Raw genomic sequence first — 27,787 nt, 5'->3', positions numbered from 1 at the left:
CACGCTATTGCGCCAATGCTCCTCCAGAGCGCGTCTTAAGATAAAAGAATGGGACAAGTTGCCCCTCCCCCTTTCACGGGCCTCGTGCGTCAACGTCATCGCATATAGAAAACAGACAGACGTAACCTACGGTGTCCCGCTAGGAAAGAGACGCGCGCCAAACAGCGACAAGTTCCGCCCACGTAAAAGATGACGCTTGATGCGTCAGCCGTCCCTGCTGCCCGGTTCCTTCTCTCTGGGGGCGGGGCCTGGCTAGAGCAGGTGTGGGTTTAGGAGGTGTGTGTTTTTGTTTTTCCTACCCTCTCCCCTCTACTTGCTCTCACAGTACTCGCTGAGGGTCAACAAGAAAAGACCTGATAAAGATTAACCAGAAGAAAACAAAGAGGGAAACAACTGCAGCCTGTAGCCGGCTCTGGAGCTTAAGAGACGCGCGCCAGGCGCCGGGCCCTGGGCGTGGTCGGGGGCGGGGTCGGGCCGGGGGCGGGGCTGCGGTTGCGGTCCCTGCGCCCGCGGCGGCGGCGGCGGCTGCAGCGGAGGCGCAGGCGGTGGCGAGTGGGTGAGTGAAGAGGCGGCGTCCTGGCGGGTGTCTGTTTGGCGTCCGGTTGCCGGGAAGAGACGCGGGTAGCAGCCGGGGCTCTCCTCAGAGCTCGACACATTTTTACTTTCCCTCTCATTTCTCTGACCGAAGTCGGGTGTCCGGCTTTCGCCTCTAGCGACTGGTGGAATTGCCTGCATCTGGGCCCCGGGCTTCGCGGCGGCGCAGGGACGAGGGATGGGAATCTGGCCTCTTTCTCGCTTTCCCGCCCGCAGTGCGCTGCCCCAGCTGTCTCCTTCCCGGGGACCTGCTGGGAGCGCTGCCGCTGCGGGCTCGAGAGAAAGGAGCCTCGGGCACTGAGAGGCCTCGCCCGGGGTAAGGCCGGAGGGCAGGCGGCGAGCGGCTCCTGCGGACCAAATCTGGGTTCTCTGGGAACCCGAGACGGTCCCTGATGGCGAGGAGATCATGCGGGGTGCTATGGGGGTGTGGAGACGTCTGCAGAATTTTAGCCCAAGCTTCTAAGGAGTGCTGATGACTTGCATATGAGGGCAGCAATGCCAGTCGGTGTACTCCCTATTCTGTGGGACATGATGTGGTTGCTTCACAGCTCCGAGATGACACAGACTTGCTTAAAGGAAGTGACCATTGTGACTTGGGCATCACTTGACTGATGGTAATCAGTTGCAGACAGAAGTGCACAGATTACATGTCTGTGTCCACACTGGGTCAGTCTGGCCACGAGGAACACCACAGGCTTTGTATTCAGAAACAGGAGGGAGGTCCTGCACTTTCCCAGGAGGGGTGGCCCTTTCAGATGCAATCGAGATTGTTAGGCTCTGGTAGAGTAGTTGCCTGATTGTGGCAGTTGGTAAATTCCTATTCAAACTGTTGCCGTGCGTCACCAGTTAACAGCAAGGGTACACAATCTGTCTGGCATTACTTCTACTTTGTACAAAGGATCAAAAATACTGTTAGATATGATTTTTCTCAGACTTTGGGAAACTTTTAACATAATCTGAATATCACAGAAGCAAGACTGTCATATAGAGGATATTAATAACCTGGAGTCAGAATACTTGAAATATGGTGTCATTTGACACGGGCTCTGTTATCACCACCTTTGCCAAGTCCTTTCACTTGAGGAAAACCCTCAATCAGTTGGAAACTGCCTCATGCTGACAGTACATCTGAAACAAAAACGAGAGTAGTTACCACATTCCAGATTGTTCACTAAGGCAGCATTTATCTGCTCCAGGAAAACATTACAAGCAACTTATGAAGTTGATAAACTATTTTGTTTGGCTATGTTGGTACTCCAAAAGTTGCTTTCAGAGAAACAAAGTAAACCAAGGAGGACTTCTGTTGTTCACGTCTGCCCTTGGGCTCTATTCTACCTTAATTAGGTAGTTCCCAGGAGGACTAGATTAGCCTACCTATTGTCTGAGAAACTTGGATCTGTGAGAAATGGCCAGATAGTGATATGAACTTCACCTCCCAGTCTTTCCTGATGTTTAAGATTGAGAAAGTGTTGTGAACTTTCTGGTGCTGTAAGCAGTTCACTGTCCTTAAAGTGGTCCTGGGCAGCTCCTGTTGTGGAAAGTGGACCGATTTAGGATTCTGCTTCGCTTTGGACTGGGGGAAAATAAACTGCATGGTTACAAGTATTGAGAGCCAAGTTGGAGAAGGTGGCTTACACCTATAATGCCAGAGCCTTAGGAGGCAGGGGCAAGAGGATCACTGGAAGTCAGGAGTTCAAGCCCAACCTGGGCAGCCTAGACCCTGTCTCTACAAAAAATTAAAAACTTAGCCGGGCGCGGTGGTGTGCACCTGTAGTCCTAGCTACTTGGGAGGCTGAGGCAGGAGGGTCTTTTGAGCCCAGGAGTTTGAAGTTACAGGGAGCTATGATCCTGCCAGTGCACTCCAGCCTGGATGGCAAAACGAGACCCTGTCTCTAAAAAACAAGAAGTGAGGGCTTTATGATCGTAGAAATTTTGCTTACAATAGCAGTGGACCAACCACCTTTCTAAATACCAATCAGGGAAGACATAGTTGATTTTTAACAAACATTTAAAGAAAAAGCAAAACCTCAAACTTAGCACTCTACTAACAGTTTTAGCCGATGCTAATTAAGGTAATCATGTCTGCATATATGGGATTACTTTCAGAAAGTGTATTGGGAAACCTCTCATGAACCCTGTGCAACCCTGAGCAAGCCACCGTCTCACTCAGTTTGAATCTTGGCTTCTCTCAAAAGACTCTGTGGCTAATGTTTGGTAACTCTCTGGAGTAGCCAGCACTGCATGTACATAGGATAGGTACATAAAACAATTATTGGTTTTGAGCTGATTTTTTTCAGCTGCATTTGCGTGTATGGATTTTTCTCACCAAAGACAATGACTTCAAGTGTTAATAAAATAATTGTACAGCTCTCCTAATTATACTTCTCTGTAACATTTCATTTCTCAGACTATTTCTTTTGGTAGGATTTAAAACTAAGCAATTCAGTATGATCTTTGTCCTTCATTTTCTTTCTTATTCTTTTTTTTTTTCGAGACAGAGTCTCTCTCTGTTGTGCCATCTCAGCCCATTGCAGCCTCCGCCACCTGGGTTCAAGTGATTCTCCTGCCTCAGCCTCCTGAGTTGCTGGGATTACAGGTGCCCGCCACCACACCTAGCTAATTTTTTGTATTTTTAGTAGAGGCGGGGTTTCACCATGTTGGCTAGGCTGGTCTTAAACTCCTGACCTCAGATGATCCACCTGCCTCGGCCTCCCAAAGAGCTGGGATGATAGGCGTGACCCACCGTGCCCGCCCCATTTTTTTTCTTATTCTGTTAGGAGTGAGAGTGTAACTAGCAGTCTATAATAGTTCAATTTTCACAACGTGGTAAAAATTTTCCCTGTAATTCAACGAGATTTTGCTTCAGGGCTCAGTTCTGTTTTAGGAAATACTTTTATTTTCAGTTTGATGATGAAATATTAGAGTTGTGATATTGCCTTTATGATTACCTACCTTTTTAACCTAAAAGAATGAAAGAAAAATATGTTTACAGTATAATTGTATGGTTGCGTGTTAACTTAATTCATTATGTTGGCCTCCAGTTTGCTGTTGTTAGTTATGACAGCAGTAGTGTCATTACCATTTCAATTCAGATTACATTCCTGTATTTGATCATTGTAAACTGATTGCTTAAATTGTACTAAAAACAGTGGATATTTTAAACAAGCTGTACTGCTTATATCCAGTGCTGTCTCCTAAGACTATTAAATTGATATAACATATTTAAAAGTAAATATTTCCTAAATGAATTTTTGAAATTAAAAATACACGTGTTAAAACTGTCTTTGTGTTCAACCATTTCTGTACGTACTTAGAGTTAACTGTTTTGCCAGGCTCTGTATGCCTACTCATAATGTGATAAAAGCACTCATCTAATGCTCTATAAATAGAAGTCAGTGCTTTCCATCAGACTGAACACTCTTGACAAGATGTGGATAAAACTATTTAAGTAAAATTGTTTACTTTGTCATACATTTACAGATCAAATGTTAGCTCCCAAAGCAATCATATGGCAAAGATAGGCATATCATAATTTGCCTATTAGCTGCTTTGTATTGCTATTATGATAGATTTCACAGTTTTAGATCTGCTTAGATGAAAATGTAATTCTTTTTACTTTCAGTCTTAGATATAAGTCTTCAATTATAGTACAGTCACACATTGCTTAGGAATGCATCATTAGGCGATTTTGTCATTATGCAAACATCATAGAGTATACTTACATAAACCTATATAGTACAGCCTTTACGTACGTAGGCCATATGGTATAGTCTATTGCTCCTAGGCTACAAATCTGTACAGCTGTTACTGTACTGAATACTATAGACAGTTGTAACACAGTGGTATTTATTTATCTAAATATATCCAAACATAGGAAAGGTACAGTTAAAGTATGGTATAAAAAATAATGATATACCTGTATAGGCCACTTACCGTGAATGGAGCTTGCAGGACTAGAAGTTGCTCTGGGTGAGTCAGTAAGTAAGTGGTGAATGAATGTGAAGGCCTAGAACATTACTGTACACACTGTAGACTTTATAAACACAGTATGCTTAAGCTACACCAAATTTATCTTTACAGTTTTTCTTCAATAAAAAATTAATATGAACCTACTATAACTTTTTAACTTTGTAAACTTTTTAATTTTTTAACTTTTAAAATACTTAGCTTGAAACACAAACACGCATAGCTATACAAAAATATTTTTTCTTCATATCCTTATTCTAGAAGCTTTTTCCTATTTTTAACTTTTTTTTTTTTTTACTTGTTAGTCGTTTTTGTTAAAAACTAAAACACACACACTTTCACCTAGGCATAGACAGGATTAGGATCATCAGTATCACTCCCTTCCACCTCACTGCCTTCCACCTCCACATCTTGTCCCACTGGAAGGTTTTTAGGGGGAATAACACACATGTAGCTGTCACCTCCTATGATAACAGTGCTTTCTGTTGAATACCTCCTGAAGGACCTGCCTGAGGCTGTTTTACATTTAACTTAAAAAAAAAATAAGTAGAAGGAGTACACTCTAAAATAACAATAAAAGGTATAGTCTAGTGAATACATAAACCAGCAACATAGTAGTTTATTATCAAGTGTTGTATACTAGCAACATAGTAGTTTATTATCAAGTGTTGTATACTGTAATAATTGTATGTGCTATACTTTAAATGACTTGAAAAATTGTACTGAGACCTTATGATGGTTACAGTGTCACTAAGGCAATAGCATATTTTCAGGTCCATTGTAATCTAATGGGACCACCATCATATATGCAGTCCACCATTGACTGAAATGTTACATGGTACGTAACTGTATTTGCAAGAATGTTTGTTTTACGTTAATATCGCATAGGATGTGCCTTTTTAGAGTGATATGTTTTTGTGGATTAAGATGTACAAGTTGAGCAAGGGGACAAGAGCCCTTGGTTCTGTCTTGGATGTGAGCTTTTATGCTCTTCTCATCATGTCTGTTTTCTTATTAAATTCAAAGGCTTGAACAGGCCCTATTTAGCCCTTCTGTTTTCTATGTATTCTAAATAACTCAAGCTTTTAAATTCTAGCCATTTAGTGTAGAACTCTCTTTGCAATGGTAAAATGCTGTATTGGTTTCTTGACTAGCATATTAAATATATTTATCTTTGTCTTGATATTTCAATGTCATTTTAAACATCAGGATTGGGCTTTAGTATTCTCATACCCAGAGAGTTCACTGAGGATACAGGACTGTTTGCCCATTTTTTGTTATGGCTCCAGACTTGTGGTATTTCGATGTCTTTTTTTTTTTTTTTTTTTTTTTTAACCTTTTAGCAGCTTTAAAGTATTTCTGTTGTTAGGTGTTGTATTACTTTTCTAAGATTACTGTAACAAAGCACCACAAACTGAATGGCTTTAAACAACAGCAATTTATTCTCTCACAATTCTAGAAGCTAGAAGTCCGAAATGGAAGTGTTGACGGGGCATGATCCTCAAAAGAGAGAAGACTCTTTCCGTGCCTCTTCCTGGCTTCTGGTGGTTACCAGCAATCCTGAGCGTTCCTTTCTTGCCTCGTAGTTTCAGCAGTCCAGTATCTGCCTTTTGTCTTCACATGGATGCCTACCCCTTGTCTCTGTGTCTCCAAATCTCTCTCCTTATAAACACAGAAGTTATTGATTAGGCCCCACTCTAATCCAGTATGACCCCATTTTAACACGATTACACCTATTTCTAAATAAGATCACATTCACATATACCAAGGGTTAGGAATTGAGCATATCTTTTGCAGGGACACAATTCAACCCACAAGTGTCAGTCTCTAGCTGAGCCTTTCCCTTCCTGGTTTTCTCCTTTTTAGTTGCTGTGGGTTAGGGGCCAAATCTCCAGTCATACTAGACTTGCACATGGACTGGAGATTTGGGAATACTGCGGGTCTATTCTATGAGCTTTAGTATGTAACATTTAATATCAGTGTAAAGAAACCATTTTTTCAGTTCACTATTTCTTTGAATTTCTTAATGTATGCCCTGAATATAAGTAACAAGTTACTATGTCTCATAAAATGATCATATCAACAAACATTTAATGTGCACCTACTGTACTAGTTGAATGTCTTTATCCTGATAGGAGATAACAGGCTTCCACATCTTTGACTTAAGAGGACAAACCAAACATGTCTGAATCATTTGGGGTTTTGATGGATATCTTTAAATTGCTGAACGTAATCATTGGTTTTATATGTCATTGTTTAGATATCTCAGGAGCATTTGGATAATGTGACAGTTGGAATGCAGTGATGTCGACTCTTTGCCCACCGCCATCTCCAGCTGTTGCCAAGACAGAGATTGCTTTAAGTGGTGAATCACCTTTATTAGCAGCTACTTTTGCTTACTGGGACAATATTCTTGGTCCTAGAGTAAGGCACATTTGGGCTCCAAAGACAGAACAGGTACTTCTCAGTGATGGAGAAATAACTTTTCTTGCCAACCACACTCTAAATGGAGAAATCCTTCGAAATGCAGAGAGTGGTGCTATAGATGTAAAGTTTTTTGTCTTGTCTGAAAAGGGAGTGATTATTGTTTCATTAATCTTTGATGGAAACTGGAATGGGGATCGCAGCACATATGGACTATCAATTATACTTCCACAGACAGAACTTAGTTTCTACCTCCCACTTCATAGAGTGTGTGTTGATAGATTAACACATATAATCCGGAAAGGAAGAATATGGATGCATAAGGTAAGTGATTTTTCAGCTTATTAATCATGTTAACCTATCTTTTGAAAGCTTATTTTCTGATACATATAAATCTTATTTTTAAATTATATGCAGTGAACATCAAACAATAGATATTATTTATTTTGCATTTATCCTGTTAGATACAAATACATCTGGTCTGATGCCTGTCATCTTCATATTAACTGTGGAAGGTAGGAAATGGTAGCTCCACATTACAGATGAAAAGCTAAAGCTTAAACAAATGCAGAAACTTTTAGATCCTGGATTCTTCTTGGGAGCCTTTGACTCTAATACTTTTGTTTCCCTTTCATTGCACAATCCTGTCTTTCGCTTACTACTATGTGTAAGTATAAGTTCAAAATAATAGTTTCATAAGCTGTTGGTTATGTAGCCTTTGGTCTCTTTAACCTCTTTGCCAAGTTCCCAGGTTCATAAAATGAGGAGGTTGAACCGCATGGTTCCCAAGAGAATTCCTTTTAATTTTACAGAAATTATTGTTTTCCCCTAAGTCCTATAGTTCAATATATAATGATATTTACATTTCAGTATAGTTTTGGTATATCTAAAGAACACATTAAGTTCTCCTTCCTGTGTTCCAGTTTGATACTAACCTGGAAGTCCATTAAGCATTACCAATTTTAAAAGGCTTTTGCCCAATAGTAAGGAAAAATAATATCTTTTAAAAGAATAATTTTTTACTACGTTTGCAGGCTTACTTCCTTTTTTCTCACATTATGAAACTCTTAAAATCAGAAGAATCTTTTAAACATCATAATGTTTAATTTGAAAAGTGCAAGTCATTCTTTTCCTTTTTGAAACTATGCAGATGTTACATTGATTATTTTCTGTGAAGTTATCTTTTTTTTCCCTGCAGAATAAAGGGTGTTTTGATTTTATTTTGTGTTGTTTATAAGAACATGCATTCGTTGGGTTAATTTCCTGCCCCTGCCCCCATTTTTTCCCTAAAGTAGAAAGTATTTTTCTTGTGAACTAAATTACTACACAAGAACATGTCTATTGAAAAATAAGTAAGTATCAAAATGTTGTGGGTTGTTTTTTTTAAATAAATTCTTTCTTGCCCAGGAAAGACAAGAAAATGTCCAGAAGATTATCTTAGAAGGCACAGAGAGAATGGAAGATCAGGTATATGCAGATTGCATACTGTCAAATATTATTCTCACGGCATGTATCTGTGTAAGGTTGATGGCTACATTTGTGAAGGCCTTGGGGACATACAGAGTAAGCCTTAATGGAGCTTTTATGGAGGTGTACAGAATAAACTAGAGGAAGATTTCCATATCTTAGACCTGAAGAGTTAAATCAGTAAACAAAGGAAAATAGTAATTGCATCTACAAATTAATATTTGCTCCCTTTTTTTTCTGTTTGCACAGAATAAATTTTGGATAACTTGTTCATAGTAAAAAATTTAAAAATTGTCTGTGATATGTTCTTTAAGGTACTACTTCTCGAACTTTTTCCTAGAAGTAGCTGTAACAGAAGGAGAGCATATGTACCCCTAAGGTATCTGGGGTATAGGCCCATGTCCAAACAGTATTTCTTTTAAGTCTTGTGTTGTATCTTTAAGACTCATGCAATTTACATTTTATTCCATGATATAACTATTTTAATATTAAAATTTGTCAGTGATATTTCTTACCCTCTCCTCTAGGAAAATGTGCCATGTTTATACTTTGGCTTTGAGTGCCCCTGAGGAACAGACACTAGAGTTTGAGAAGCATGGTTACACGGGCGTGGCTTCCCCTGCAGAAATTAAGTACAGACTATTTCAGTGTAAAGCAGAGAAGTTCTTTTGAAGGGGAATCTCCAGTGAAGAAAGGGTTCTTCACTTTTACTTCCATTTCCTCTTGTGGGTGACCCTCATTGCTCCTTGTAAAACTCCGATATTTTAAACATGGCTGTTTTGCTTTCCTCTGGTTCTTTTTAACATGAATGAGACAGATGATACTTTAAAAAGTAATTTAAAAAAAAAAAGTGAAAATATATGGCCATAATGCAGAACCCTATGCCGTGATCTCCTTTACCAAATTGTTGTGTTTGTACTTTTGTAGATAGCTTTCCAGTCCAGAGACAGTTATTCTGTGTAAAGGTCTGACTCAACAAGAAAAGATTTCCCTTTACCCAAAGAATGCCAGTCTTTATTTGCTGGTCAATAAGCAGGGTCCCCAGGAAAGGGGTAACTTTCACCACCCTCTAACCCACTGGTTATTAGTAAACTAATTAAGTAGACTTATCTCAAGATGAGGAAACTTAAAACCAAGTAAAATTCTGCTTTTACTGGGATTTTATTTTTTGAAACCAGAAACGTTTACTTAAGTTGACTACTATTAATGAATTTTGGTCTCTCTTTTAAGTACTCTTCTTAAAAATGTTATCCTACTGCTGAGAAGTTCAAGTTTGAGAAGTACAAGGAGGAATAGAAACTTGAGAGATTTTCTTTTTCTTTTAGAGCCTCTTCTGTATTTAGCCCTGTAGGAATTTTTTTTTTTTTCCCCAAGATTCTTCTTCGTGAAAAGGAGGAGTTGCCTTTTGATTGAGTTCTTGCAAATCTCACAACGACTTTATTTTGAACAATACTGTTTGGGGATGATGCATGAGTCTGAAACAACTTCAGTTGTAGCTGTCATCTGGTAAAATTGCTTCACAGGGAAGGAAATTTAGCACGGATCTAGTCATTATTCTTGTTAGATTGAAGGTGTTAATCATAATTGTAAACAGGCATGATAATTATTACTTTAAAAACTGAAAACAGTGAATAGTTAGTTGTGGAGGTTACTAAAGCATGATTTTTTTAAAATAAAACTTTCAGCATTTTGCAAATAGGCATATGGTTTAGGATAGAACTTCCAGAGGTAGCATCACATTTAAATTCTCAAGCAACTTAGTAATACGAGGCTCTGAAAAACTGGTTAAAGTTACTCCAGAAATGGCCCTGGGTCTGACAGACATTCTAACTTAAAGATGCATATGAAGACTTTGAATAAAATCATTTCATATGAAGACATTGAATAAAATCATTTCATAAAATAAGTGAGGAAAAACAACTACTATTGAACTCATCTTAATGTATGATTTTAAAAATATGTTTAGCTAAAAATTCCTAGACATTTGACAATTGCGTTTATATCTCAAAAAGTTGACTTACCCAAGTTGATCACAAAACTGATGAGACTGGTGGTGGTAGTGAATAAATGAGGGACTACCCATATTTGAGACACTTTACATTTGTGATGTGTTATACTGAATTTTCAGTTTGATTCTATAAACTACCAATTTCAAAATTACAATTTCAAGGTGTAATAAGTAGTAGTATTATCTTGAAATAGGTCCAAAGGGAACTTTTCTGTTTTAAAAGATTCTTAAACTATATGTGCTGATTTTGATTTGCATTTGGGTAGATTATACTCTTATGAATCGGGGGGCTGGGTATTGATTCAGGTTTTCCTTACCTATTTGGTAAGGATTTCAAAGTCTTTTTGTGCTTGATTTTCCTTGTTTTTAAATATGAAACATATTGATGACTTTTAATTAACAAATGTTTTTATCTCGAATAAATTTTAAAGGAGATCTTTTCTAAAAGAGGTATGATGTCTTAATTATTGCATATAACAATAAATGAGAAACCAGTGATTCCATACTCTCTAAAGAATAAAAGTGAGCTTTAGGCCCAGGCATGGTGGCTTATGCCTGTAATCCCAGCACTTTGGAAGGCTGAGGCGGGCGGATCACCTGAGGTCAGGAATTCGACACCAGCCTAGCCAACATGGCAAAACCCTGTCTCTACTACAAATACAAAAATTAGCTGGGCATGGTGGCAGCCCCTATAGTCCCAGCTACTTGGAAGACTGAGACAGGAGAGTCACTCGAACCCGAGAGGCAGAGGTTGCAGTAAGCTGAAATCACACCATTGTACTCCAGCCTGGGCAACAAGAGCAAAACTCCGTCTCAAAAAAAAAAAAAAAAAAAAAAAAAGAATAAAAGTGAGCTTTGGATTGCGTATAAATCCTTTAGACAAGTAGTAGACTTGTTTGATACTGTGTTTGAACAAATTACAAAGTATTTTCATCAAAGAATGTTATTGTTTGCTGTTATTTTTATTTTTTATTGCCCAGCTTCTCTCATATTCATTATGTGATTTTCTTCACTTCATGTTACTTTATTGTGCAGGGTCAGAGTATTATTCCAATGCTTACTGGAGAAGTGATTCCTGTAATGGAACTGCTTTCATCTATGAAATCACACAGTGTTCCTGAAGAAATAGATGTAAGTTTTTATATTTTTAAATGAGAGCAATTATACCCTTTATCAGTTTTTTGGGGTTATATTATTATGTATATTATTAATAATCTAATTTTAATACTAAGCACTTCGTCGTACGTACTATCCACATGCAGTATTAGCCACTTGAACAGATAAGCACACACAAAATCCTGGATTTTATGGCATAACAGAGGCATTTTTGATCAGTGATGACAAAATTAAATTTATTTTGTTTATTTCACTACTTTTATAATTCCTAAAAGTGGGAGGATCCCAGCTCTTATAGGAGCAATTAATATTTAATGCAGTACCTTTTGAAACAAAACTGTGTGCCAAAGCAGTAGCCATTAATGGAAGTTGACTTACAGTCACAAATTTAGTTTCCTTAATCATTTGTTGAGGATGTTTTGAATCACACACTATGAGTGTTAAGAGATATCTTTAGGACACTATTCTTGTTGTTTTCTGATATTGTCATTTAGGTTAGTCTCCTGTCTGACAGCTCAGAAGAGGAAGTTGTTCTTGTAAAAATTGTTTACACAACCTGATTGACCAGCTTTCACATTTGTTCTTCTGAAAGCTGATGGTAGTGCACAGAGATTGTTTTATGGGGAGTCTTGATTCTCAGAAATGAAGGCAGTGTGTTATATTGAATCCAGACTTCAGAAAACTTGTATATTAAAAGTGTTTTTTCAACACTATGTTATAGCCAGACTAATTTTTTTATTTTTTTGATGCATTTTAGATAGCTGATACAGTACTCAATGATGATGATATTGGTGACAGTTGTCATGAAGGCTTTCTTCTCAAGTAAGAATTTTTCTTTTCATAAAACCTGAATGAAGCATATGTTCACCTATGACAAGATTTGGAAGGAAGAAAATAACAGACTGTCTACTTAGATTGTTCTAGGGACAACATTGCATATTTGAATTGTTGCTTAAATTTGTGTTATTTTTCATTCATTATATTTCTATAATATATTTGATGTTATTCCATTTGCTATTTAAAGAAACTGAGTTTCCATAGTTCCCAGACAAGAAATCATGGCCCCTTGCTTGATTCTGGTTTCTTGTTTTACTTCTCATTAAAGCTAAAAGAACCCTTTCAAATTAAGTTGTACTGTAGATGAACTTAAGTTATTTAGGCCTAGAAAAAAATTATTCATATTTATACTGATCTTTTTCCATCCAGCAGTGGAGTTTGGTACTTAAGAGTTTGTGCCCTTAAAGCAGACTCCCTGGGTTAATGCTGTGTACCTGTGGGCAAGGTCCCTGAATTCTCTATACACCTATTTCCTCATCTGTAAAATGGCAATAATAATAATAGTACCTAATGTATAGGGTTGTTATAAGCATTGAGTAAGATAAATAATATAAAGCACTTAGAACAGTGCCTGGAACATAAGAACACTTAATAATAGCTAATAGCTAACATTTTCTATTTACATTTCTTCTAAGGAAAAGGTTAACAGAAATAGCCAATATTTGTTCAGTGCCTACATGTTAGTTCCTATACTAAGTGCTTTACATGTATTATCTTATATTCTATTTTAATGTTTCTTCACAGTTGCAGATTATCATGAAATTTTATTTTTTAAAAAAGAGAAGTAAAAGGATCAAGTATTCACTTTTATGTCCACAGTCTTTTCCTTTAGGCTCATGATGGAGTATCAGAGGCATGAATGTGTTTAACCTAAGAGCCTTAATGGCTTGAATCAGAAGCACTTTAGTCCTGTATCTGTTCAGTGTCAGCCTTTCATACATCATTTTAAATCCCATTTGACTTTAAGTAAATCACTTAATCTCTCTACATGTCAATTTCTTCAGCTATAAAATGATGGTATTTCAATAAATAAATACATTAATTAAATGATATTTTACAAACTAATTGGGCTGTTTTAAGGCTCAATAAGAAAATTTCTGTGAAAGGTCTCTAGCAAATGTAGGGTTCTATACAAATAAAAGATAACATTATGCTTATATCATCGGTGTTTATCATGCAAAGCTCTTCTGAGTTTTTTGAAGAGCTCACCTACTTTTTTTTGTTTTTAGTTTGTTAAACTGTTTTATAGGCAATGTTTTTAATCTGTTTTCTTTAACTTACAGTGCCATCAGCTCACACTTGCAAACCTGTGGCTGTTCCGTTGTAGTAGGTAGCAGTGCAGAGAAAGTAAATAAGGTAGTTTATTTTATAATCTAGCAAATGATTTGACTCTTTAAGACTGATGATATATCATGGATTGTCATTTAAATGGTAGGTTGCAATTAAAATGATCTAATAATATAAGGAGGCAATGTAATCTCATCGAATTGCTGAGACAACTTGTGGCAACAGTGAGTTTGAAATAAAGTGAATAGGAGTCATTTATCAGTTTATTTTGATAACTTGTAAATACCAGTGTCAGATGTGTATAAATGGTTTTGAGAATATATTAAAATCAGATATTTTAAAAAAATACTATTCTTCTATTTCCCAACGTAATCTTTAACAAATCTGAAGGTAGTCATGTACTTTCGGTACTAGTTCTGAAGAAATGTTATTTGTTTATTCATCTTGATTTCATTGTCTTGGCTTTCCTTCTAAATCTATCCCTTCTTGGGAGCTATTGGGATTAAGTGGTCATTGATGATTATACTTTATTCAGTAATGTTTCTGACCCTTTCCTTCAGTGCTACTTGAGTTAATAAAGGATTAATGAACAGTTACGTTTCCAAGCATTAGCTAATAAACTAAAGGATTTTGCACTTTTCTTCACTGACCATTAGTTAAAAACAGTTCAGAGATAAGTACATGTATCTTTCAATTCTAGCAAACCTAATTTTTTAAAAGAAGTTTTACATAGGAAATATATTGGAAATGATTATTTACTTTACAAAGATATTCATAATTTATTTTTTCTGTAACTAGCTACTTTGTATATTTACATGAGCCTTAATTTATCAAAATTATATTTCTCATATAACCATTTATGAGAGCTTAGTATTCCTCTGTCATTATATTGCATCTACGGACTAGTGATCTTACTACTTCTGTTACCTCGAACAGGTGGCTTTCCGTCTGTGACCTCCAAAGCCGTAGGTTCCACAGAGTGACTGCTGAGCTGCTTTATGAAGGGAGAAAGGCTCCATAGTTGGGTTTTTGGTTTTGCTTTTGTTTTTGTTTTTAACATTTTTCCTATCCTCCATCCTCTTGAGGCAGAGTAGCTTACCTTTTATCTTGTTTTAATTTGAGAAAGAAGTTGCCACTGCTCTAGATTGAAAACCACTGCTTTAACATAATAACTCTGAATATGATTTGAATTTCAAGATAGTGACATGCCTTTTTATTTTTACTAATAGAGCTGTAGGTCGAATATTATTAGACTTCTAAACCCCACCCAATGACCTCCTTATTTTAAATCAAATTCAATAATTAATTATCTTCTTATTGGAGGATCTGGACATTCTTTGATGTTTCTTACAATGAATTTCACATGTAGACCCACTAAACAGAAGTTATAAAGGTTCCATGGTCAAATAAGTCTGAGAAAGTCTGCATATTATATAATTCACCTGAAGAGTCACAGTATGTACCCAAATGTTAAAGGTTTTGAGATGCCATACAGTAAATTTACCAAGCATTTTCTAAATTTATTTGACCACAGAATCCCTATTTTAAGCAACAACTGTTATATCCCATGGGTTCCAGGTGACTAAAGAATACTTATTGCTTAGGATATGTTTTATTGATAATAACAATTAAAATGTCAGATATCTTTCATAAGCAGATCAGTGGTCTTTTTAAAACTTTGTATTTTAATGCTAAAATCTTTTCTTTTGTAGATAGTCAGAACATTATGCCTTTTTCTGACTGCAGCAGAGAGAAAATGCTCCAGGTTATGTGAAGCAGAATCATCATTTAAATATGAGTCAGGGCTCTTTGTACAAGGCCTGCTAAAGGTATAGTTTCTACTTATCACAAGTGAAACCAATTTTCTAAAATCATTTTTGAGACTCTTTGTAGACAAATATTAAATATTAGCATTTAATGTATCTCATATTGACATGCCCAGTGACTGACTTCCTTTGCACAGTTCTGCGCATAGACTATATGTCTTTTTTTTTTTTTTTTTTTTTTTGAGACGGAGTCTCGCGCTGTGTCACCCAGGCTGGAGTGCAGTGGCAATCTCGGCTCACTGCAAGCTCCGCCTCCCAGGTTCACGCCATTCTCCTGCCTCAGCCTCCGAGTAGCTGGGACTACAGGCGCCCGCCACCACGCCCGGCTAGTTTTTTGTATTTTTAGTAGAGACGGGGTTTCACCATGTTAGCCAGGATGGTCTCGATCTCCTGACCTCGTGATCCACCCGCCTCGGCCTCCCAAAGTGCTGGGATTACAGGCTTGAGCCACCGCGCCCGGCCTGACTATATGTCTTATGGATTTATAGTTAGTATCATCAGTGTAACACCATAGAATACCCTTTGTTTTCCAGGTGGGTCCCTGTACCTACATGTCTAGCATCAGGTTTTTTGTTTTTTTTTTTTTTAAATATGCTTAAATCAGGTTGCACATCTAAAATAAGATCATTTCTTTTTAACTAAATAGATTTGAATTTTGTTGAAAAAAATTTTAAAACATCTTTAAGAAGCATACAGGATTTAAGCAGTTCCTATGTATGTGTACTAAAATATATATATATTCCTAAATATAATATATATTCCTATATATAATATATGTATTTCTATATATAATATATATTAGAAAAAACTTATAGTTTTCTTTCATTTGAGTCTACTCTTCAAGGAGCAAAACAGAGAAATGTAAATTAGCAATTATTTACAATAATTAAAGGGAAGAAAGTTGTTCACCTTGTTGGATCTATTATTGTTGTTTTAATTATAGTCCCAAGACGTGAAGAAATAGCTTTCCTAATGGTTATGTGATTGTCTCATAGTGACTACTTTCTTGAGGATGTAGCCACAGCAAAATGAAATTTAAAAAATTTAAAAATTGTTGCAAATAAAAGTTATATTAGGCTTTTGTGCAATTTCAATAATGTGCTGCTATGAACTCAGAATGATAGTATTTAAATATAGAAACTAGTTAAAGGAAACACAGTTTCTATTTGAGTTATACAAATCTGTAAATTAGAACTTCTCCTGTTAAGGCATTATAAAGTGCTTAATACTTTTGTTTCCTCAGCACCCTCTCATTTAATTATATAATTTTAGCTCTGAAAGGGACCTATACCAGATGTGTAGAGGAAATTTCAAAACTATGATCTAATGAAAAAATATTTAATAGTTCTTCATGCAAATACAAATTATATAGTTTTCTGGAAAATACCTTTGACATTATACAAAGATGATTATCACAGCATTATAATAGTGAAAAAATGGAAATAGCCTCTTTCTTCTGTTCTGTTCACAGCATATGGCGCAGTACCTCATATGCAGTAGGTTATTATGACCTGGTAACTGGCTCCCCCAATTGATTAGGAAAGAAGTAAATTTGTTATTTATAAAAATACGTGTTAATTGAGATGCATAGAATAATTAAGAAATTAAAAGACACTTGTAATTTCAAATCCAGTGAATACCCACTGTTAATATTTGGCATATCTCTTTCTAGTCTTTTTTTCCCTTTTGCATGTATTTTCTTTAAGACTCCCACCCCCACTGGATCATCTCTGCATATTCTAATCTGCTTTTTTCACAGCAGATTCTAAGCCTTTTTGAATATCAACATAAACTTCAACAACTTCATCTTTAGATGCTAAATAATGAATTCATTTTTATTTACTTAACCACTTTCTTTGGATGCTTAGGTTATTGTGATGTTTTGCTATTAAAACCAATGCTATACTGAACACTTCTGTCACTAAAACTTGAACACACTCATGAATAATTTCTTAGGATAAATTTTTAGAGATGGATTTGCTAAATCAAAGACCATTTTTTAAAAATTGAAAAACAATTATATCGTTTGGCATGTAAGACAGTACATTTTCCTTTTATTTTGACAGGATTCAACTGGAAGCTTTGTGCTGCCTTTCCGGCAAGTCATGTATGCTCCATATCCCACCACACACATAGATGTGGATGTCAATACTGTGAAGCAGATGCCACCCTGTCATGAACATATTTATAATCAGCGTAGATACATGAGATCCGAGCTGACAGCCTTCTGGAGAGCCACTTCAGAAGAAGACATGGCTCAGGATACGATCATCTACACTGACGAAAGCTTTACTCCTGATTTGTACGTAATGCTCTGTCTGCTGGTACTGTAGTCAAGCAATATGAAACTGTGTCTTTTATGAATAAAAACAAAACAGAAGTTGCATTTAAAAAGAAAGAAATATTACTAGCAGAATTGTGCTTGAAGAAACATTTAATCAAGCATTTTTTTCTTAAATGTTCTTCTTTTTCCATACAATTGTGTTTACCCTAAAATAGGTAAGATTAACCCTTAAAGTGAATATGTAACTATTTGTTTAATAAATATATATTGAGCTCCTAAGCACTGTTCTAGGTACTGGGCTTAATAGTGGCTAACCACACAGCTCCAGCCCCTACATTGCATATAGTCTATTGTATAAGTTACTGAATGGACTTACTAACAAAACCAGAGAAGTAATTCTAAGTCTTTTTTTTCTTGACATATGAATATAAAATACAACAAAACTGGTAAAATATATTAATAGAGCATTCTTTTACTTTGCATTTTATACTGTTACTCACTTCGTATTTAAGAAAAACAGTCTGATCAGGAAATTCAAAAGGAAAAGTAATGATAATTAATTGAGCATGGACCCAACTTGAAAAGAAAAAAAAAGGATGATGATAAATCTATAATCCTAAAACCCTAAGTAAACACTTAAATGATGTTCTGAAATTAGGAAAAGAATTATAGTGTACTTTTGTGGTTCTCTTTTATTAGTTGAAAAAAGGCACAGTAGCTCATGCCTATAAGAACAGAGCTTTGGGAGTCCAAGGCAGGCAGATCACTTGAGGCCAGGAGTTCCAGACCAGCCTGGGCAACATAGTGAAACCCCATCTCTACAAAAAATAAAAAAGAATTAGTTGAATGTGTTTCTGTGTGCCTATAATCCTAGCTATTCAGAAAGCTGAGGCAGGAGGATCTCTTGAGCCCAGGAGTTTGAGGTTACATGGAGTTATGATGTGCCAGTGTACTCCAGCCTGCGGGACAATGAGACTCTGTCTTGTTAAAAAAAAAAGTGCTTGGAATAATGTTTGGCATATAGAAGGTAACAACAGTAAGTGTTAACTGTAATAACCCAGGTATAAGTGTGTAAGGTGATAGAAAAATTGGGGCAAACAACCCTGACCTGTGTCTCTACAGAATAAGTTTGAGTTTAGGCAACAGACATGTGGAGCACCAGTAATTACACACTAAATGTTAACCAAAAGCGTTGAATAGTAACATCTTGTTCAAGGGACCCCCAGCATTATATATCTCAAGGTGCAGAAAGATGACTTAATATAGGACCCATTTTTTCCGAGTTCTCCAGAGTTTTTATTGGTTCTTGAGAAAGTAGTGGGGGAATTGTTTTAGAAAATGAATTGGTCAAACTGAAATTCCATGTCAGTAAGTTTTTACATATTGGTAAATTTTGATAGACATGTAGAAGTTTTCTAATTAATCTGTGCCTTGAAACATTTTCCTTTTTCCTAAAGTGCTTAGCATTTTTTCCCTTTTTTGATTGGTTGCTTGGGAGCTTTTTTGAGGAAATTTAGTGAACTGCAGAATGAGTTTGCAACCATTTAGTATTTTTGTTTTGTGTTTTAGAGGAGGTATGTGTATTTTAACATTTCTTAATCATTTTTAGCCAGCTATGTTTGTTTTGCTGATTGACAAACTATAATTAAACAGCTATTGTCATTTTGCTGATCATGACAAAGTAATATCCTGAATTTTAAAATTTTGCATCCAGCTCTAAATTTTCTAAATTTTCTAAACACAAAATTGTTCAAAAAATAGTATTTTTAGCCACTAGATTGTGTGTTGTTAAGTCTGTTGTCACAGACTCATTTTACTTTTCAGTGTGTGTTTTTACATGTTAATTATGTTTGTCATTTTTAATTTTAACTTTTTAAAATAATTCCAGTCACTGCCAAAACATGAAAAATTGGTCACTGGAAATTTTTTTTTAACTTTTATTTTAGGTTCATGTGTACATGTGCAGATTTGTTATACAGGTAAATTGCGTGTCGTGAGGGTTTGGTGTACCCAGGTAATAAGGGTAGTACCCAATAGGTAGTTTTTTGATCCTTACCCTTCTCCCACCCTTCTTTCACCCTCGAGTAGGCCTTGGTGTTGCTGTTTCCTTCTTTGTGTCCATGTGTACTCAATGTTTAGCTCCTACTTAGAAGTGAGAACATGCGGTATTTGGTTTTCTGTTCCTGGATTAGTTCACTCAGGATAATGGCCTCTAGCTCCATCTGTTTTTTATGGCTGCATAGTATTCCATGGTGTATATGTATCATGTTTTCTTTATCCAGTCTACCATTGATAGACATTTAGGTTGATTCTCTGTCTTTGCTATCATGAATAGCACTGTGATGAACATATACACATGCATGTGTCTTTATGGTGGAACAATTTGTATTCCTTTAAGTATATACAAAATAATGGGGTTGCTAGGGTGAATGGTAGTTCTATTGTAAGTTATTTGTGAAATCTTCAAACTGCTTTTCACAATAGCTAAACTAATTTACAGTCCCACCAGCAGTGTATAAGTGTTCCCTTTTCTCCACAACCTTGCCAACATATTATTTTTTTACTTTTCAATAATAGGCATTCCTAGAGAATTGATTTGCAATTCTCTAATGATTAGTGATATTGAGCATTTTTTCGTATGCTTTTTAGCTGTGTGTATATATTCTTTTGAAAAATGTTAATGTCCTTTGCCCAGTTTGTAATGGGGTTGTTTGTTTTTGCTTGTTAATTAAAGTTCCTTCCAGATTCTGGATATCCCTTTGTCAGATGCGTGGTTTGCAGATATTTTTCTCCCCTTGTGTAGGTTGTCTTTTTACTCTGTTGATAGTTTCTTTTTCCGGGCAGGAGCTCATTAGGTCTCATTTGTGTTTGTTTTTGTTGCAGTTGCTTTTGGCGTCTTCATCATAAAATCTGTGCCAGGGCCTATGTCCAGAATAGTATTTCCTAGTTTGTCTTCCAGGGTTTTTACAATTTTAGATTTTACGTTTATGTCTTTAATCCGTCTTGAGTTGATTAAGGAAGGGATCCAGTTTCACTCTAATTCCTATGGCTAACAATTATCCCAGCACCATTTATTGAATACGGAGTCCTTTCCCCATTGCTTGTTTTTGTCAATTTTGTTGAAGATCTGATGGTTGTAGGTGCTATGTGGCTTTATTTCTTGGCTCTCTATTCTCCACTGGTCTGTCTGTTTTTATACCAGTACCCTGCTGTTAAGGTTCCTATAGCCTTTTAGTATAAGGTCGGCTAATGTGATGCCTCCAGCTTTGTTCTTTTTGCTTAGGATTGCTTTGGCTATTTGGGCTCCTTTTTGGTTTCATATTAATTTTAAAATAGTTTTTTCTAGTTTTGTGAAGAATGTCATTGATAGTTTAGAGGAATAGCATTGAATCTGTAGATTGCTTTGGGCAAATGGCCATTTTAACAATATTGATTCTTCCTATCTATGAACATGGAATGTTTTTCCATGTGTTTGTGTCATCTCTTTATACCTGATGTATAAAGAAAAACCAGTATTATTCCTACTCAATCTGTTCCAAAAAATTGAGGAGGAGGAACTCTTCCCTAATGAGACCGGCTTCCTTCTGATACCAAAACCTGGCAGAGATACAACAGAAAAAAGAAAACTTCAGGCCAATATCCTTGATGAATATAGATGCAAAAATCCTCAACAAAATACTAGCAACCAAATCCAGCAGTACATCAAAAAGCTAATCTACTTTAAGTAGGCTTTATCCCTGGGATGCAAGGTTGGTTCAACATACACAAATCAATAAGTGTGATTCATCACATAAACAGAGCTAAAAACAAAAACCACAAGATTATCTCAATAGGTGCAGAAAAGGCTTTCAATACAATTTAACATCCTTCATGTTAAAAACCTTCAGTAGGTCAGGTGCAGTGACTCACACCTGTAATCCCAGCACTTTGGGAGGCCAAGGCGGACGTATATCTTAAGCCCAGGAGTTCAAGACCAGCCTAGGCAGCATGGTGAAACCCCATCTCTACAGGAAAAAAAAAAAACTTAGTATGGTGGCATGCACCTATAGTCCCAGCTACTCAGGAGGTTGAGGTGGGAGGATTGCTTGAGCCCAGGAGGCAGAGGTTGCAGCGAGCTGAGATCGTGCCACTGCACTCCAACCTGGGCAATAAAGTGAGACCCTGTCTCAAAAAGAAAAACAAAAATAATCCTAAACCAACTAGGCATTGAAGGAATATGCCTCAAAAAAATAAGAACCATCTATGACAGACCCACAGCCAATATCTTACCAAATGGGCAAAAGCTGGAAGTATTCTCCTTGAGAACCGTAACAAGACAAGGATACACACTCTCATCTCTCCTTTTCAGCATAGTTCTGGAAGTCCTCGCCAGAGCAGTCAGGAAAGAGAAAGAAAGAAAAGGCATTCAGATAGGAAGAGAAGAAGTCAAACTATTTCTGTTTGCAGGCAGTATAATTCTATACCTAGAAAATCCCATAGTTTCTGCCCAGAAGCTCCTACATCTGTTAAAAATTTCAGCAAAGTTTTAGCATTGTCTGTACTCCAACAGCTTCCAGGGTGAGAGTGAAATCAGGAACACAGTCCCGTTCACAATAGCCGCAAAAAGAATAAAATACCTCAGAATCCAGCTAACCAGGGAGGTGAAACATCTCTACGAGAATTACAAAACGCTGCTGAAAGAAATCAGAGATGACACAAACAAATGGAAATGTTGTTTTTAACACCTTGCTTTATCTAATTCACTTATGACTAAGATATTCATTCAGTGGAACAGGTATAATAAGACCACTTGACTTAAATATAAGCCTTATTCTCTTTACAAAGCCCAAGAAGGGGCACTATCAGTGCCCAGTCAATAATGATAAAATGCTGATATGTTTCCCCTTTACTGTTTCTTTCTTCTGTAGTGTGGTACACTCATTTCTTAAGATTAGAAAACTTGACCTACCTTCCTGTTTGCTTCTACACACCCCCATTCTCTTTTTTTGCCACTCCGGTCAGGTATAGGATGATCCCTACCACTTTCAGTTAAAACCTCCTTCCCTTATTAAATGTTCTCTTACCACTCTGGCCTGAATAGAACCTAGGGAAAATGGAAGAGAAAAGATGAAAGGGAGGTGGGGCCTGGGAAGGGAATAGTCTTGTTTGTGTGTTTGCTTTAGCACCTACTATATCCTAGGTGCTGTGTTAGGCACACATTATTTTAAGTGGCCATTATATTGCTACATCTCACTCTGGTCATTGCCAAGGTAGGTAGTACTTTCTTGGATAGTTGGTTCATGTTACTTATAGATGGTGGACTTGTTGAGGCAAACCCAATGGATAATCATCTGAGTGTGTTCTCTAATCTCAGATTTTTCTTCATATTTTTTGGTTTGTTTTGGTTTTTGATGGTGGTGGTTGTGTGCTTATTTTTGTTGCTGGCTTGTTTTTTTGTTTTGTTTTTGATATGGCAAGAATTGGTAGTTTTATTTATTAATTGCCTAAGGGTCTCTACTTTTTTTAAAAGATGAGAGTACTAAAATAGATTGATAGGTACATACATACCTTTATTGGGGACTGCTTATATTCCTTAGAGAAAAAAATTACTTATTAGCCTGACAAACACCAGTAAAATGTAAAGATATCCTTGAGTAAATAAATGAATGTATGCTTTGTATCTCCAAATATATACATCTATATTCTTACAAATATGTTTTTATGTAATACCAATTTATAAGAACTTAAAATGTTGGCTCAAGTGAGGGATGGTGGAAAGTAGCATTATATAGCCATTTCAACATTTGCACTTTTTTCTTCATTTTCTTCTTTTCTTCAGGAATATTTTTCAAGATGTCTTACACAGAGACACTCTAGTGAAAGCCTTCCTGGATCAGGTAAATGTTGAACTTGAGATTGTCAGAGTGAATGATATGACATGTTTTCTTTTTTAATATATCTTACAATGCCTGTTCTCTCTCTATATATATATATTTATATATTTCCCTGGATCATGCCCCAGAGTTCTGCTGAGCAATTGCAGTTAAGTTAGTTACACTACAGTTCTCAGAAGAGTCTGTGAGGGGATGTCAGGTGCATCATTACATTGGATGCCTCTTGTCCTAGATTTATGTTTCGGGAATTCAGACCTATGTTTACAATATAATAAATATTGGTGTTTACAATATAATAAATATTGTTGCTGCCTTTTACAGATAAAATAATAAGATATAAACTTGACCACAACTACTGTTTTTTGAAACATAGAGTTCATGGTTTACATGTATCAAAGTGAAATCTGAGTTAGCTTTTACAGATATAATATATACATATATATATCCTACAATGCTTGTACTATATATGTAGTACAAGTATATATGTGTGTGTGTGTGTATATATTATGGCACTGTAGGATATATATGTTTATATGTTAAAAAATATATAAATATATGTTATATATTAACATATAAACATATATACATATATATTAAATATATAACATATACTCTATATATGACAAATAGAGTATAATATATTTTTTTATTTTTTTATATATATAAAACATGATAGAATTAAGAATTAAGTCCTAATCTGTTTTATTAGGTGCTTTTTGTAGTGTTCAGTCTTTCTAAAGTGTCTAAATGATTTTTCCTTTTGACTTATTAATGGGGAAGAGCCTCTATATTAACAATTAAGGATGCAGCATTCATTACTTCAAACAACAAACATTTTAATTCAAGCATTAACCTATAACTCAAGTAAGTTTTTTTTTTTTTTTTTGAGAAAGGGAGGTTGTTTATTTGCCTGAATTGAGTCAAAAATATTTTTGAAACATCATGTACTTATTTAAATGATAACATCTTTATTGTTTCATTCTTTTAAAAAATATCTACTTAATTACACAGTTGAAGGAAATTGTAGATTATATGGAACTTATTTCTTAATATATTACAGTTTTGTTATAATAACATTCTGGGGATCAGGCCAGGAAACTGTGTCATAGATAAAGCTTTGAAATAATGAGATCCTTATGTTTACTAGAAATTTTGGATTGAGATCTATGTGGTCTGTGACATATTGCAAAGTTCAAGGAAAATTCGTAGGCATGGAATTTCTCAAACTGAAAATCCCTCCCACTGTCCACCTCATCACATGCACACATTCTACTCTTACCCACCCACTCCACCCCTTGCAAAAGTACAGATATATGAATGTCTCAAAACCATAGGCTCATCTTCTAGAAGCTTCAATGTTATTTGAAGATTTGGGCAGAAGAAGTTAAGAAATATGAAATAGCTTACATATGAGTTTTAATAGTGAAACAAACATGGATGTATTCTGAAGTAGAATGCAAAATTTGAGTGCATTTTTAAAGATAAATCAGAAAACTTCAAAAAACTATCAGATTGGCCGGACATGGTGGCTTATGCCTGTAATCCTAGCACTTTGGGAGGCTGAGGTGGGTGGATCACGAGGTCAGGAGATCGAGACCATCCTGCCAACATGGTGAAACCCCATCTCTACTAAGTATACAAAAATTAGCTGGGCGTGACAGCACGTGCCTGTAATCCCAGCTACTTGGGAGGCTGAGGCAGGAGAAGCGCTTGAACCTGGGAGGTGGAGGGTGCAGTGAGTCAAGATCACACCACTGCACTTCAGCCTGGTAACAGAGCTAGACTCCATATCAAAAAAAAAAAAAAAAAAAGAAGTCAGATTGTTCCTACACCCAGTGCTTCTATACCACACTCCTACTAGGGGGCATCAGTGGAAATGGTTAAGGAGAAGTTTAGTGTGTATTGTCTGCCAAGCACTGTTAACACTGTCCTAGAAACATTGCTGTACAAGTAGAATGTGAGCAAATTATGTATTGAAATGGTTCCTCTCCCTGCAGGTCTTTCAGCTGAAACCTGGCTTATCTCTCAGGAGTACTTTCCTTGCACAGTTTCTACTTGTCCTTCACAGAAAAGCCTTGACACTAATAAAATATATAGAAGATGATACGTGAGTACAACTCCTACATGGAGGAAAAACTTTTGTACGTTGTTTTTTGTTTTATTTCCTTTGTACATTTTCTGTATCATAATTTTTGCTTTTTTTTTTTTTTTTTTTTTTTTTTTCCATTACTTTCAGGCAGAAGGGAAAAAAGCCCTTTAAATCTCTTCGGAACCTGAAGATAGACCTTGATTTAACAGCAGAGGGCGATCTTAACATAATAATGGCTCTGGCTGAGAAAATTAAACCAGGCCTACACTCTTTTATCTTTGGAAGACCTTTCTACACTAGTGTACAAGAACGAGATGTTCTAATGACTTTTTAAATGTGTAACTTAATAAGCCTATTCCATCACAATCGTGATCGCTGCTAAAGTAGCTCGGTGGTGTGGGGAAACATTCCCCTGGCTCATACTCCAGAGCTCTGCTCGGCAATTGCAGTTAAGTAAGTTACACTACAGTTCTCACAAGAGTCTGTGAGGGGATGTCAGGTGCATCATTACATTGGATGTCTCTTTTCCTAGATTTATGCTTTTGGGATACAGACCTATGTTTACAATATAATAGGTATTATTGCTGTCTTTTAAATATATAATAATAGGATATAAACTTGACCACAACTGCTGTTTTTTTGAAATATATGATTCATGCTTTACATGTATTAAGGTGAAATCCGAGTTCGCTTTTACAGATATTAGTTGACTTTCTATCTTTTGGCATTCTTTGGTGTGTGGAATTACTGTAATACTTCTGCAATCAACTGAAAATTAGAGCCTTTAAATGATTTCAGTTCCACAGAAAGAAAGTGAGCTTCAACATAGGATAAGCTTTAGAAAGAGAATTGATCAAGCAGATGTTTAATTGGAATTGATTATTAGATCCTGCTTTGTGGATTTAGCCCTTGGGATTCAGTCTGTAGAAATGTCTGATAGTTCTCTATAGTCCCTGCTCATGGTGAACCACAGTTAGGATGTTTTGTTTGTTTTATTGTTGTTGCTATTGTTGATGTTCTATATAGTTGAGCTCTGTAAAAGGAAATTGTATTTTATGTTTTAGTAGTTGTTGCCAACTTTTTAAATTAATTTTCATTATTTTTGAGCCAAATTGAAATGTGCACCTCCTGTGCCTTTTTTTCCCTTGGAAAATCGAATTACTTGGAAGAAGTTCAGATTTCACTGGTCAGTCATTTTCATCTTGCAGAGTCTTACCATGTACCTGCTTTGGCAATCATTGTAACTCTGAGATTATAAAATGCATTAGAGAATATATTAACTAATAAGATCTTTTTTTTCAGGAACAGAAAATAGTTCCTTGAGTACTTCCTTCTTACATTTCTGCCCATGTTTTTGAAGTTGTTGCCATTTGCCTGCAATAGGCTATAAGGAATAGCAGGAGAAATTTTACTGAAGTGCTATTTTTCTAGGTGCTACTTTGGCAGAGCTAAGTGATCTGTTTCTTTTGTTTCCTTAATGCGCTTGGACCATTTTGCTGGCTGTAAAATAACTGATTAATATAATTCTAACACAATATTGACATTGTAGTGTACACAAACACAAATATTTTATTTAAAACTGGAAGTAACATAAAAGGGAAAATATATTTATAAGAAAGGGATAAAGGTAATAGAGCCCTTCTGTCCCCCAGCCACCAAATTTACACAACAAAATGACATGTTCTAATGTGAAAGGTCATAATAGCTTTCCCATCATTAATCAGAAAGATGTGGCAGCTTGATTTTTTTAGACAACCCCTGAACTAGATGACTGTTGTACTGTAGCTCAGTCATTTAAAAAATATATAAATACTATCTCGTAGTGTCCCATACTATGTTTTTTACATGATAGATTCTTATTTAAGTGCTAACTGGTTATTTTCTTTGGCTGGTTTATTGTACTGTTATACAGAATGTAAGTTGTACAGTGAAATAAGTTATTAAAGCATGTGTAAACATTGTTATATATCTTTTCTCCTAGATGGAGAATTTTGAATAAAATATATTTGAAATTTT

The 27,787-nt window shown here is 36.1% G+C and overlaps 1 protein-coding gene across 4 annotated transcripts; it reads left to right on the top strand.

Annotated features, from left to right (window-relative positions):
• Window positions 1-124: 124 nt before the first annotated feature.
• On the top strand, window positions 125-27,787 carry C9orf72 (C9orf72-SMCR8 complex subunit). 4 transcript variants are annotated; one of them, XM_003911622.4, is made up of 11 exons: window positions 125-276; window positions 6,821-7,308; window positions 8,392-8,451; window positions 11,495-11,590; window positions 12,333-12,397; window positions 13,696-13,768; window positions 15,412-15,528; window positions 17,592-17,827; window positions 23,628-23,685; window positions 25,680-25,789; window positions 25,919-27,787. In XM_003911622.4, exons 2-11 carry the CDS (start codon window positions 6,865-6,867, stop codon window positions 26,103-26,105), a joined length of 1,446 nt encoding a protein of 481 aa, XP_003911671.2. In that variant the 5' UTR covers window positions 125-276; window positions 6,821-6,864; the 3' UTR covers window positions 26,106-27,787. The 4 variants fall into 4 exon arrangements, with proteins under 4 accessions (XP_003911671.2, XP_003911670.2, XP_031510156.1 ...); XM_003911621.4 differs by lacking the exon at window positions 125-276 and adding an exon at window positions 474-556; XM_021927460.2 differs by lacking the exon at window positions 125-276 and having other exon boundaries at window positions 4,818-7,308; window positions 25,923-27,787.

This window comes from Papio anubis, chromosome 13 (assembly GCF_008728515.1).
Source record: "Papio anubis isolate 15944 chromosome 13, Panubis1.0, whole genome shotgun sequence".
Lineage (NCBI taxonomy): Eukaryota > Metazoa > Chordata > Mammalia > Primates > Cercopithecidae > Papio > Papio anubis.
Note: the sequence above shows the minus strand (reverse complement) of the source record. Positions and strands in the feature narration are given on the sequence as shown.

Excerpts from the sequence above, each read along its gene's own strand:
- C9orf72 (XM_003911622.4), top strand. The coding sequence starts at position 6,865 with ATGTCGACTCTTTGCCCACCGCCATCTCCAGCTGTTGCCAAGACAGAG. Across the intron at positions 8,452-11,494 it reads CAGAGAGAATGGAAGATCAG|GGTCAGAGTATTATTCCAAT; the intron begins GTATATGCAGAT and ends TTTATTGTGCAG. Across the intron at positions 17,828-23,627 it reads GAAAGCTTTACTCCTGATTT|GAATATTTTTCAAGATGTCT; the intron begins GTACGTAATGCT and ends TCTTTTCTTCAG.